At 40.9% G+C, this 15,002-nt stretch overlaps 1 protein-coding gene across 1 annotated transcript; it reads left to right on the top strand.

Moving 5' to 3' along the window:
• Positions 1-5,976: 5,976 nt before the first annotated feature.
• Positions 5,977-14,579, top strand: LOC137299070 (uncharacterized). Its single transcript, XM_067831558.1, has 3 exons — positions 5,977-6,075; positions 7,243-7,530; positions 14,307-14,579. The coding sequence occupies exons 1-3, from the start codon at positions 5,977-5,979 to the stop codon at positions 14,577-14,579; spliced, it is 660 nt and encodes a 219-aa protein (XP_067687659.1).
• Positions 14,580-15,002: the final 423 nt, after the last annotated feature.

The raw sequence follows: 15,002 nt of genomic DNA on the forward strand, positions 1-15,002 counted from the left end.
GGTGTGTCACAGATTATAAATTACTAGTTCAGTTGGATTAAGATTGTTTCTCAATAACCACAGACAATGCTCGATATACTGAAGGATACGGATTACATTTATACATTTCTGACAAAATGTTTCGGCCATGTTGTGTCCTTGGATGCACAGTGATTGACAGATGAAAAAGCACGACCACATACATATTTCGCCTGGTTAATGTGTTGGGTAGATTGACCAAAGAATTTCGTTGAGGTCTTTAGTTGTTGTTTAGTTTTCAGTTACAGATGCGTAACAAGAAATACCTTTTTGCCTGAATAACTGAAAAAAGCATTGCGACCCTGCAGCGGTTTGGTTTTTTTGTTCTTTGTTGGTTTTTTTTGGTTTTTGTTTTGTTTTTTGGTTTTTTTTGCACACTTAACACTGAAGCATAATCAATTTTTACGTTCATGCGACAAAATACGGATGTTTCGTGTCTTTAGTGCTCGATGTTTCGATAATATTTTTCATCCCAAGAAACATTTTAATAACATTTGCATCTTTTCGGTAAAATTCAGTTTCGTAGTGTCTGATGTACTTGCCTTCAATAATAACGGGCTCAAGATGACAGAAGTTATGAAGTACATATTTGAGACTCGAGTTGAGAGATGTATTACTAGTCTTATTCCTGGATCCAAGGTGTAACTTTGATACAGTGCTCGCTTTGTTAGAAGATAATGATTATTTCAATGCAAATAGAGAGCTCAGTTACTATTCCCAGTACGTTCAGTCATATCCGGTAAGTCACTGCTGAAACCAGCTATATGGCCCAGTGACTAATAGCATGTATCACTGAATATCGACGTCAATTTGGCAAGTTAACACTACCCACACACATACAAACATATCTGTGATGATCTTTTCTGGGAACGGGGTAAATATTCAAAAGGTTGTTTGGCACATTGCTATCAAGCCATGTCTTCAGTGTTCAGCTATCTGCCACTCAACTGGTTGGCCATTTTTTTTCGAATTGCACACGCTATTGACTGGCATTCTTGTACAAACAAGAAGTTGCTGTGAAGACCTTTTGAATAACTCTCTGGGATCACGTAACTCGACGAGTTGATCTTAGCGTTAAAGACGAGCGCGTTGTTTTAAGTAGTTTTGGCGATTTAAACGCCATTAATATTCCAAAATCTGACTTTAAATACACTTCTCTTAGACATAAGGGGGAGATAAGGTTGTGTTTAGAAAACCAAACGTCTCCGGAGTTTTATCTTATTTCTACCTTTGTCGTTCTCCATAAACAAAGATTATGATATTATTTCATGTCAACGTGCGTCTGGGCATGTCATATCAGTGAAGACATTAATGTCCGGGGTGGTGGTCTGTGCGCGACATTCAGTCTCATGTAATATTGATGTGTGAGTAATGAGACGACTTAGGCCACACCTGAGCTCGACCCTCATTTAAACAACTGACATGCTTGACTTGTATACTTCATGCTTATCAGTACACGAGTGAGTTAGTGAGACGGGCTGGGTGAGTGAGTATTTTTTACGCCGCATTTAAGAATATAGCAGCAATGTCACGGCTGGAAACATATTGAATGGACTTCAGTAATAACAGCACATTAAGCAGAATTACACTAGTCGTTGTGTACTGAACAAACGCAATGTAGGGATCATGGAAACATTGTCATATGATAACATGAAATTGTACGTTTGATCTTCATTATATTTTTATAGCTGTGACGTATAGAGAGGGCACAATGCTCTGTATCCCCGTTTGTTTGTTGTTTAAATGTATTCAGCAATTTTCCAACTACATGTATACGACGGTCGTTTGTAAAGAATAGATTCTGGAAGAGCATATCCCTTGACTGACACCACGAACATCCATAGAATACGTAGACATGTGTCAACCAAGTCACCGAGCCTGACCGCCCTATCCTGTTTGTCATCTTTTACGACAAGCATGGATTACTGGTGACCAGCCCCAACCCGGATCTTCTTGCTCAGAGGGTCATAATCCACAGTCTCACTTATTGAAACCCCTGAAGAGTGGCCGGGTATGGGGATGACAAGATTCTAATATCGCCAACAAGTAATAAATGTATCATACAGTTTGGTAATGTGGACAAATACACGCTAGTTTCTTCTACAAGTGCTACGTACGAACGTCAGTAGTCTCATGGTAACGGCTGATGAATAGGCTTGGCGTGAATTTCCTGATTTGAATCTGGTCCATGTAACAGACGCTAGGTTCTGTTTTAAAAGAGTTTCAGTGTTATCACTAATCAAGAATATCGATCAACACCTATGGGAATATCGCCGACGCTTATTGTGCAGTGGAGTGGGGTTGGTGAGACTGTCGTTTATTTGCAAACCATGTATAACACTATCCCATCCCACGAGTATAGTTGTAGTCATCACCTGCCAGGTACACTCAGGTGAGTGATTCTGAACAAACGCTCAGATGATATCACGACAGGCGTTGTTAGTCAGTACACTGGAGAAGGGTAACATTAAATGACAATGGGGCTCTTGAGCATGATTGTATTTCATATATCATCAAACACGTTATCAGCTTATACTTTAATTCTTCAAAACTGGTTTTTTTTCACACGTAGCCTCACTAGGTTACAAACTACAGGCGAATATATACGCCTAACACACTAAACACGTTCAGAATACGTTCTTGAAGAAATGTTCGGATCGGCCTCGAAGTGTGTGCGAACGGATCGGACGCAGAGTTACCTGTTTACAATCTGTTTAAGAACCTCATGGGCAGGCTCGGGTGGACTACGGACTGAAGGGTGTTCCAGAACGCTGAACATGTCCCGTTCTACCCGTTCTAAAATGCGACAACGGTATCAAAATGAGATTGCAGTACTACGAACGGAAATGCCGTACTTATCTTACTGCGAACGTAGTACATCAACTGCAATACGTTTGCACACTGTTTCTGCCATGTTCATCCCGTTCGCAGACCGACCTACGTCGACCGCTTTACGTCCTTAGTCGCTATTCCGTGGAAATGTGTTCAAAATATAATGAATAGTTCTGAAGAGTGAGTGAGTTTAGCTTTACGCCGCACTCAGCAATATTCCAGGTAAATGACGGCGGTTTGTAAATAATCGAGTCTGGACCAGACAATCCAGTGATCAACAACATGAGCATCGGTCTGCGCCATTGGAAACCGATGACATGTGTCAATCAAGTCAGCAAGCCTGACCACCCGATCCTGTTAGTCGCCTCTTACGACAAGCACAGTCCCCTTTTATGGCAAGCATGTGTTGCTGAAGACCTATTCTACCCCGGGACCTTCACGGTTCAGTTCTGAAGACGTTCCCAGTGCATTTCTACAGGGCACTAAAAGTTCTCCGCGGGTTCACATCACGTTCTGCTCGTTTCAGTTCGTGCATGTATTTCTCGTGTAGTTGTGAGTGCGTCAACACCGTGTGCAGTATGATATGACAAGGTTGATTACAAATACATGCTTTTTTAACACATCAGCACGTCATTTGCGATAGAGATTTCTACCCTTAAACTAAACAAGTCTGCAGCTGAAAACAGGTTGAATGCTGGTATTTTGCAAGTTTTATTGGAAGCAGGGCAATAGTGCAGTGGGTTGGTAGACCAAGAAAAGAGGAAAAGAACGAGAACTTGTTGGATGAGGAACTGGCATTAACCTGAGAGAGGCGAATAGCTGTGAGACATTATCATTAACTGATGGAGAATGTCCGCGTTGATGATCATGGGTCCTTCCACAATTTCATGGGAATCACCCCTCCTACGTGAATTTGAGAACGGAAATGAGAACGGACAAGAACGTGCTGAGTACTAATAGAAATCGGTCCAAGCCGTGATTGCTATAACGATTGCATGCACTAGGAACGGCTGAAAACGAGTTGGTCTAGTTATGAACGGGTTAGAACGGGGCTGTTCGTATTAAAACTGAGATAGGTTCAGAACGGATATAAACTGTACTTCAGACACACCAGAAAGTGTTAGTTTTATGCGCTTAAAATATTGGAGACCCCAGACGTTCCCAACCTTGGTGAATTCCCTGTTCATGGGTTTGGTTTGAAGAAATCTGGAAACATCATTGAAAGGAATGGGATTCGAACCTACGATAAGGGTACCGCATAGCCTAAGATCCACCATCGACGACAGTACCATTCGTGCCTACGGCTATATCGCTATATTCCAGACACGTGTATGCATTAATGCCTCTGAACAATGTTGAGTCGTACATGAAGGTAGTGGGTGTTGCCAGTAGGGGCTGTGTGCTATTACACCAGTAGGCGTCCACCTATAGCGTGTGAGCTGAGGGTTCCGTTACAATTGCAGACTATTACACTTTCAACATAGTCATGTTCCGATTTTTCTTTTTTTAATTAGAGGCAAGTGTATACCTTGTACGAAAGTGCATGCAACAGAAGGCATTGCGTGCACTATACCGGTACAATTTTATTAATGAATAGACAAGTACGCTGCAAAAGCAGCTCACATCGAGGAGCAACCGAGAATAGATATATGAATTGATAGTATACTAATGCTGATGTACATATATGTATTCGATGTTGATATATTTCCTAAGGGTATCATGGTTGTTGTGGGGGTCATAATTTTGGGTTTCCATGGTTTTCAGCCGTGTTTTCATCCTTGTAAGATTTTTTTTAAAAATTTTTTTAATTTGGTCAATGTTAAAGTATATATTTTCTTTTGCCTGTCAGTTTACACAACTAGCGATATCGTAACCTCACAGAACACAGAATGACCCTTTCCTACCCGAATTGAATGACTCCGAAAAACCACTTACAACATATATGAGAAAGCGTTGACCCATTTTGGTCACACGGTAAAAAGGCTCTTTGGCAGTATTATGACACACTCATAATATGAAAGTATTTAATCAAAACCTGTCCCGATATGAAGAGACGGTTCATGTTGTATATTCCAGCACTCTTCAAACTACAAGCCTGCATGTGGGCACGGTGTATCAATCCCAGCGGCCCTACTGCCTGACTGAGCACTGCAAATAGAGAAACTATACCCAGTGCTTACAGAACAGTTAGAAAACTGAGGATTAATGCTATGAAACAGAGCTGTCGTGGGTCCCATCACCCACATGTAACAATCAAACATAGAGCATTATTGTCGTTGTTTCCAAGCAGTTCTGATGGATGCACCGTGTCGAGGCCCATTGTTTACATGACTTTCTTTCCACTTACAGCACAATGCGTGGACGTAATGAATATTTAACAATCGAGGGTTGGCAGGATTATTGCGGACGGTAAAAGGAAGAGGGATTAGCTAATTTCTAAGACGTTTTTCACCAAGCTGACGACGGTAATCCCCCTATAGGAATCGCCGGACCAGACATAACTGGTAGATGGAAAAGCGGATCTTTGGCTCAGTAAGGGATTCCTTACCTGCAGTGATTGGGATTGTATAAACCTATCAGACTGCGCGCGAGCAGTCCCGCAGAGAGGCAGGCCAAGTCCACAATCGACTGGATATGAACGCCAGCACTAGGCGCAGGTCTATCAAAGGGATATTCTTCACTTTAATGGAGTCTGTTGGACACAGTTAACTGCCTGGGGTTTTATCAGGCAGTTCGGGAATCTGTGTTTGTTTATGTAGGAGTGAATAATTATTTTTTTAATTTTATCAAAATTATATTTAATTTTAAAAGTATCCTTTTTATCAAAAAGTATTCAAAACGTGAATGTGAATAATACAGTATGTAGGTGACGTCGGAGAGTTTCCAAATTTCAAATCTCTGTCAGACCCAAGGAAGACAAAGTTTATCCCAAACTCATTTGTGCTCATTTTCAACAAACTGACCTACTGCAATCCACCTGGAGAGTAGTATGTGAAATGGACGTTTAAGTGTGTGTTATTCCCGAGGATAGAGGAACACATACTGCTAGCTGCCTCCAAAGGCTGTAAAGAACGTTTCAACATTTGAGGTTTAAACAGAGGCTTCCCACACTGTATCAGAACCGAGATGTCCAGCTCGCCGGATCCCCCGCAAAGAGGGCCGGAGTCGGAGGATGGCACCGTGGTCACTGAGCCGGTCAGCAAGGCTGGATCTAAACGATCCCATGTAAGCATTATTGACAACACTTAAAACTGTTTCCTGTTAACAATTACTTTCTGTATGTAAAATGACGTCTCATATAACTTGTTAATTTGCAGGGGCGCGGGGTAACATAGTAGATAAGCGTTCGCTTTGCACGTCGAACAGACGTGTTCGTTTAGCCAAATACGTAAAGTGTTAATGTGAAGCCTCTTTCCTGTTGCTTGAATATTGCTCGGGGCCGATTTTAACTTAACTCACTTACTCGCTCATTCTTGTTCTGATAACTTCCTTGAGCACAGAATGCCAACAATGGAAGGCTGTTATAAGTTATAAGTTAATTGATAATGTACACTTAAAAGATGAATTTGACCCCAAAACGAAAACGTCATCGAATAACGTTGCTAAGCTTAAACAGTCGCCGAATGACTCTTTGCATTAGAACCATAACAGTTTACATTGTTGATGGCGGGGTTTCTTTTCAATGATTTGTAAAATCACGCATTGGTTGTTAGCTCTACAGTAACTTGAGATTCAGGTCATGAATTAACGACTGTAAATTAGCTCTAAATACTAGTTCTGTAACATATACTATGCGGCTTACAAGCACGTAACGTTCGCATCATATATCACTTCATGACTGCGTTTTTCTAAAATATAATTTACCGTTCTATGTAATATAATATCATTGTTGTGTAGAAGTGATAACAATCACATTTAAGTAATGTTTGCTTTCACTGTTCTACCCTCTGTTGTATCCATTAAAGCTGTTTGGATTATGATATTGTTTTATGCCTAAACATTGTGTAAGTATTAAGCATATAGTATTAATAAATTAATAAATAATATAAATGTAGGCAATGAAATCTTTCTTAAGAACGTGATAAATTAGACGAAAGAGTAAGAAAATATTAAATAGTTTAATAACAAAATGAATGTGCGTGCCACAACACATTTCGACAGGGATAATAGAAACATTTCCATTACAAATATAAATTTAGGTTATGAAACGTTCATAACTGTATTTAACAACACAGTATTGAGTGCAGTTACAACACCAGGCTCGACTCTTCACTTATATAGATTCCAATGGGCGTTCGTGAAAAGGGCAACTTCAGCTGATCTGAACTTTGATATCGGTGTCACAAATTGCAAAAACTAATTCGCTCTTGATGCTCGCTCTCTTCCAAACAGATATCGTCAGTCAGCAAGGCATCGTCGTGGGTGGTGTACGGCAGCCCGTTGTGGCACAGAGATCGTGTTCCGTCCAGCGTCCGCTCCCTCCCGCCCATTCCGATCCTGAAGGGTCTGGAGGAAAACTTCGTCAACGACAGCGTCAAGACAACGACGTCCAGCCGCTCGGGGAGAAATCCCATCATTCCCCCATACGACGCCGTGGGGGACAAATACGCCAAGCACTACTTCATGTCCCCGAATGTCCGCGCCATGATGGAGAGAAACAAAGCCGTCAGGTCGCATAAGGTCAGTCTCGTCTACAGTATTAACCTTCTGTCCGTCAACATCCGGGTTAGAAGTTGTCTCAGGCAAGCATGACTGTTCGCAGGGACGGTAAAGGGAACCGGGTGGTCTCACTGGCTCCATAAATGGTTGTATCAATATTCTTCATGTTAGTTGCTAGGCTGGAATACTGTTTAGTGCAACCTTAAAGAACAAACGAACATACGAAACAAAAGAACAATTCACAAAAGCGATCAAATCAATAGTGTGAGATTATGCTCAGAGTTTAATAAGGAACCGTTCACAATTCATGGCTAGGGCGACGACGACGACGACGACGACGACGATGATGATGATGATGATGATGATGGTGATGATAGAGAATCATGTACAATACGAATGACACCATCCCCCTTAGATTTATGAGAAAGCCTCCCCACCCTCCACACACACACACACACACACACTCACACACCCATTCCCCTTGCCTGTCATATACCAATGAACCCCACTCAAAGTGCATGTGTACCAAATTGATGCCACCCCTACCTCCCCAAAACAGAAAACTAATTACCTGTGTGTAAAGATATAGTCTTCCAAGTTACTATTTGATTGCCAGAACCTTCGTCCCTATTTGTGTGGTTCCTGTATGTCTTTCTTTCAACTGCGCATTCCAAAATACCTAGGTTCTGTCGTTTACTGATTGTTTACGGCGACTTGAATCGCCCTCAGCTTTACATCGTCCCTTAAATTTCGGAGCCCGGATGTCCCTGAATGATTTAGTGATGAGTATATATCTGAAGTGGCATTCGCCTGCAATTAAACGTCAATCGATGCTCTTCGTTTCACTACAATACAATCCATCATGAATGTCATTGAATGAGTCCTATTTTAAAACATTCATAAATAATTAGGGTCACGAACTGGAGAGACCTGTTATGTATCGCAAGAAGCTGTTATAAAGGAATTAAATGTGTACATGCTGATTAATACTGCATGGTTACTTCGGAGGTTGAAAGACCTTCAGCTGCGGAATCGGTTCGGTTCGGTTCGGTTCGGTTCGGTTCGGTTTGGTTTGGTTTGGTTTGGTTTGGTTTGGTTTGGTTTGACGCCGCTTTTAACAACATTCCAGCTATATGGCGGCGACCTGTAAATACTGGTCGCATTTGGAATACGGTGACATGTGTCATACTATCCGTTAGACCAAGGTGACGGTCAGATGTAACGACGCCCACCAGTTTTTTACTACAGAGCTGTATGGGAATCCTTCCTTCTCACCAGTCGTGTGAGCTACTTGTAGACTGAGTCTGGGGGAACGGCATGGTATACTTTCTATATCCCAAAACAAATAACCTTACAACCACAAGTGACTGAGTTTTCAAATCGCAGCGGTAATATTTCCAGTTTTTGTGCACGTCATTTTGACATATGTGTACCAAACGATGGACATCCCATTAAATATTCCAGATTGGTTCCAATGACGATATTGGTAATTCACTGATTGGTTTAAGGTTCAAATACTATTACGCACATGGGTTCAGAGCTCAGTACGTTAGATATGTACGGTCATGATATTTCTAAAGACGACGAATCTCCTTAAACGATACAGTATTGCCAAAGCGAAACTCTCCTGAGATAACAACTTATGCGAAATAGAATAATGTAACATTCTCTAAACATTCATATATGGAGGATGGACTGTATTTAAATGCCGTAAGACCAATACTGCTGTCAGTAACTAGTCCCGTGGAGGTAGTCAGTGTTGTAACTATGCGTGACACCACCGAGGCCAAGCTTTGTGTGTCAGACAGCCTACAGCCGTTATGTGATATATTATTGAAATGGGTATCACGTGTATATAATGCAGGTGCCCGATCTCAATAGTAAACACTGCTGCTGTATTTAACGGAGCAACAGATTTGTTACCCATTTTATTCATGCCCCGTAATCTGTATTGTGCCGACAATCTGGTGTAACTAACTCTATTGCTGTGCAGCAGTTTGCATGTTGAATACTCGTTTCACTGAAATGTTCAATGACCTGGACATATGACCAAAGAATAGGGGATCCCAGAGTGTATTAGACTCTATTGACACACAGGGACTCTGTTAAATATTTTAAAATAATTCGCACAATAATGTCAGTTCATGTTGCAACAGTTCAGGCGCGAGTACTTGACTTAGGTTGTAGCTGCGTGTGAGCATCAGAACCACCAGAAGCCCTCGTTCAATCATTGAGAGACTGAGAAGGAACTGAGCGATCTGTTCTGTGGTGAATGTGGTGATTTTGTGAATACACGGTGCTATGAAATTCGTCTTGAAAAATTCAAGATCCCTAACGATTCTGTTCAGTAAAGTTGTGTTATTTTCTTCATTAGGATTACAACTTCATGAATCAACATAAAACTCTATCCGACAAAGACTGGTCATTTAAGCGTATTATCGTAATCAGGTATATCAAACTATTGATTTTATTCACTGTTGCTATTTTGACATTATATTAAATCCAGCGACCCCTAAATCCTAGACAACGAGCAAAACGCATTACCTACAGAAGCTTATCGCTTACACATTGAGTCTGGCTATACAAAGATGTCTAGCACGATTCACTGAGGTTGAAGAACGAACTGCCTCGAACGCAAACATCCTTTCACTTTCGTGATCAATGTAGCTGTTTCAGTAAATCGATGAACACTTTATAAAAGTGTAGTTTGGAGCTACACTTATTGCAGTATTTATTACAGGTAAGTGTATGGACTGTGTCTTCAATTCAATACGACATGCAGGAAGAATTCTGTTGATTCCCGTAGTTATGGCGAGGGTACGTCAGCTCTTCACGTCCGATTGGTTCTGCGGATTTTAAGCTTGACACCCATTGGATAATCTCCTCAGCTTACGTCTTCATAGACAGAACTGCCTTAGATTGACACAAGATCACACTTCACAGGGGGTGTCAGATCGGCGTGCGACCGGCAGAATAGAAAATCCATGTTAAAAGAGCCAGTCATATGGGATACCTCTTTTGTTGGTCGGACGGTGTGTGAACCAAGGCTTGCTGTCCATTCCAGAGTCATATTCCCTGCAGTTTGAGGATTATATCTATGCCATTCAGTCTTTAATTACACGAAAAAGTACATGTACAGTTTCTTTGAAAATGTCCTCCGGTGAACGAGCCAAGGACCATAAAAAGAGAGGTAACGATTCCGCACAATGCAACATGGAGGGCTATATTCAACAACTGGAAGAAATATATGGCAGAAAATTAACTGGAGAAATGGAGGCTGCGATTGCACTATTCAAGGTAAAACAAATAGTGAAAACAAATTTTAGACAACCCGTTGAACTATACGTGAACTTTGTAACATTGCAGGAGGGGTAGTCTAGTGGTTAAAGCGTTCACTCGTCACGCTGAAGACCCGGTTCGATTCCATGGGTACAAAATTCGTCCCCGCCGTGATATTTTTGAAATATTGCTAAAACCTAAACTCACCCACTTGTACCATTGCATTCTTATATATTCCCCAGGGAGCTGGGAATGAACGTCGAGTGCATACTCATTTGTATACCTGTAGATAACATCTTTGAGGTGTGTTGAATATGGCATCATAAATAGTGTTAATTATCATATTGCCTTAGAATACTACAGCAACACGGGATATAGTTATACATCGTGATAATATAGTCATATTTATATGCATAAGTAATTTGATAAAGTATGCCGGTCATAATTTGGAGATAGAGTAATATTTTGACGTATGTGCAGACCGTTACATAGTTTTTTAACAAGAGTGAGCTATACATATTCATATTCACTAGAAGCATTTCATACAGACATACAAAGCAGGTTGTATGATCAGCATACAATTTGATATCACCCAGTCATGTCTAGTCTAGGACTTGACGTCGACTACAAACTGCATCAGACATGCTGTGTACATATGCGGTTACATTTGCTGGCTGAAGAATACTTTAGTGTCCGCAAATTCACAGTTGAGATTACTTATCATATTTACCTGGACTCCGGTGATTTCAATTTAGGGGGAAATGAAACTTGTTCTAAAACTTGTTGTGTTATTTGTACCCTCCGCAAAATGCCTAAAACTTGTTTCTATGAACATACGGCTCTATTATGGAGAAAACCGAACTTCCTGCACTAACTGGGGCATGTAGCTGACAAAACAGTTAAGCTGGTATGTTCGGTGGAAACATCAATGAAGGGGCGTGACTCGTAGTAGAACGTCTGGTGCCCAGGCCATGTTCAGCTGTCTGCATAATCCTGCATGACACATACCACTGCATAATCCTGAATCACACATACTAATGCATAATCCTGAATGAAACAAACCACTGCATAATCCTGAATCACACATACTACTGCATAATCCTGAATCAAACAAACCACTACATAATCCTGAATCACACATACTACTGCATAATCCTGAATCAAACAAACCACTGCATAATCCTGAATCACACATACTACTGCATAATCCTGAATCAAACAAACCACTACATAATCCTGAATCAAATAAACCGCTGCAGAATCACATATAGGGTTATGCAGAGGTATATGTAATTCAGGATTATGCAGTGGGAAGTGTGGTTCCCTTCAAAACGTTTCTTCGTACAAGCACCCTCGACTTCCTATATGTCAGTTCCTTTCGTGACATCACGGTGTAATCGGGCAGAATCATTTTGTGAATACAGTCGCGATTAGATCGTTTAACACTCAGTACTGAATGATTCCATTTGAACATTCAGTTAACTGTATGCTTCCACTCAGTCAAAATACAGTCATATGTCAAAACAGTATTGCTGTGAAAGATCTAAGGGACATATTGTGTTAAACGATATTGCTATATGTTCGGTACCTGCACCGAGACAATGTGTTGTGGACACTTCTATTCTTGGAATTCCTGTATCTTAGATTCAGAACAATACTTTCCTTCTGGTATTGTAGTCACAGCTAAATGTGGTGATCTGAAAGAAAATTATAAATGCTCGCCTGAAATATAACGCTTGTTGTAAAGACTGACTACAGACATTTACGGACACTTAATTAATGTTGTTTGGTCTACAGCTGCATGCCACAACGTGAGGCCATATAAGTTCAGACATTTTACGTACGCTTTGCCAGTTAGAATTAGTTCTGTGACGAAACCCGCCTAGACATTAAAAATTGATGGAAACGCCCCTACAATCCAAACTTCGGGGCAACGGAAAGAGAATCGAGGCATTGTTTTTATCGACCTATTGCAGGAACTGTTTTAAATTAGGTTCAGTCACCACCACTCGTTCCTGCCACAGTTTATAATATGTGATTATGTGATTTTTGCCTGGATATGTTAGTGTGAGAAGACATCAGTCCAGACCTGTGAAAACCTGCGTAAAAAATACATCTGCAGCTACCTGACCAAAACCATGTAATGTTGTCCATTCATAAACCAAATTTATTGATTTTCAAACATGAGATATCAGATGCATCTGTAATTATTTACTTTTTAAAGTCATAAGTAAACAAAAGCAAAGACATTTTTGCGTACGCCCGACGGTATCGTTTAAGTTGTTTCTGTACTTCTGTAGTTAGTCTGCAGACGGAGTCACGTCATTAGCAGATATAACGTGTTTACTTCCGAAACCAATCTACTCATAATGAAATAAAGGATTAGGCATTTGCATAGTTTTGGTCGGTATATCATGTAGGACTATTGACATGTTGCAAATCAGCATAAACTAGTAACGAACCTAATGAATCCGTCATAGCAGGTATTTGTGAGGAAAGGTTTTTGAAGGGTCAAACCATTTCTCGTAAGACATTCTGGGGTGGATTAACATTTCCATGAGACCATTAGCTACTTAGAAGATTGGTGAATATTCGCCAATATTGTGAGTGTATTGGGTGATATTACATGGCATCTTACCCCCTGTAACGCAATTCTTGCACAACTAATTGACTGAACTAGGCCTCCCGTGCACTGATGCAGCGCAGTTCCAGTATAGTATTGTCCTTCATTGCACATTCCAGAAGACTGTTTTCAACAAAGCTACAACAAATGTACATGTTAAAACAAACATTGCCTGACAAATATGACAGTTATACGTCAAACGCTCGCTCAAAATATGATGTTTATATTCTCTTAAAAACCGTAGGGGAACCTGAGCATTGAAGCCTTTGAAGAAAGAACCCCCATTGAGGAACGTTACAATGACATTCATCTTGTGTTATCACCACACGCAAACACAATGCATGGGAAGCACGTGCACCTCCTACACGTGCATGGGGTGTCATTATGAATCTTTACGTTTAGGCAGGTCGATAAATCACTGTAGACCATTTTTTCCGATAATTTCCTTGCATCTGTGCATGTTCAGAGTTTTCAGGGTCAAATCACACACTACTGACAGAAAATTGTAAACCTGAAATTTCCATTTCGCACTCCAATCACCTAGCAAGGGGGATAACTGAACGAACAGCTTGGAACGAAATCCATGTTTTGATGCATTCTCAAAACTTCATTATTATTGGCTTTATTCAATTCAAATCTCCCAGTTTCGACAATCGTACATTGAAAGTGCAGTTCCCCTACTTTAATAAAGAGTATTTTATATTGCTATTGTAACATGACTAGGTTTTACCAGAGACCATATACCGGTATATGGTCTCTGGTTTTACACATAACACACAACAACAATCCTGATATGTGTCACACCGTGTACAGAAAGTTAGGGTGTATTTTGATCTTGTGCAGCGTTTAGTCACTCAACCAGTGGATCAGTAACCACCAGTTTGATTGTTGACAGGAATCCCAGGCCCAGACCTCCAGCCGGAGCCTCAACAAACTTAGCTTCCGCCGGAAATGTCGCCGGACACCCAATGGTGATGAGATGAAGGCACGTGAGTTACAGTTTGTCAATGACGGCATCATCACGGAAAGACGCCGGACCAAGTACAAGGACATTATTCCTCCATACGACGCTATGGAAGATCGACATTCCAGAGGATACTTCAAACGCCCGGATATAAAACGTCTCGTAACCCTCACGTGTTCACCTCGAAGTCCCAGAGTCAACTGATTATTAATGAGAGTATATCAGAATTGGAGGGTCACCGATGATTTAACGAGCGCTTCCGGAGGAGCCGATTTTTCACTCGGACTTAAATCGGACCTCCTTAGATAAAACTGTGTTTACTTTCTGGAAAGATGTACCATACTCTTGGCAAAAGGAGTTTCGAACGTTCCAAAATCGATTTCGTTATATCTGTATGAAGGATTTGAAGCAAACACCAAGGCTTCAACGGTAGGTTTTCTGAGTGTTTTCGATACACATGAACATACAGGACAGTAGACAGGGAAGCGTAATTATCCCACAGTTCATCTGCCAGATCTATCATCCTCGCAGATGACACTTACAAACAGGTTTGTAGGCACAGTCAAAGAACTTTTAAAAATATTTAGGTTGCTCTTTGGAAACACACACACAAACACACACACACAC

The sequence above is a fragment of the Haliotis asinina genome, chromosome 10, assembly GCF_037392515.1.
Source record: "Haliotis asinina isolate JCU_RB_2024 chromosome 10, JCU_Hal_asi_v2, whole genome shotgun sequence".
Lineage (NCBI taxonomy): Eukaryota > Metazoa > Mollusca > Gastropoda > Lepetellida > Haliotidae > Haliotis > Haliotis asinina.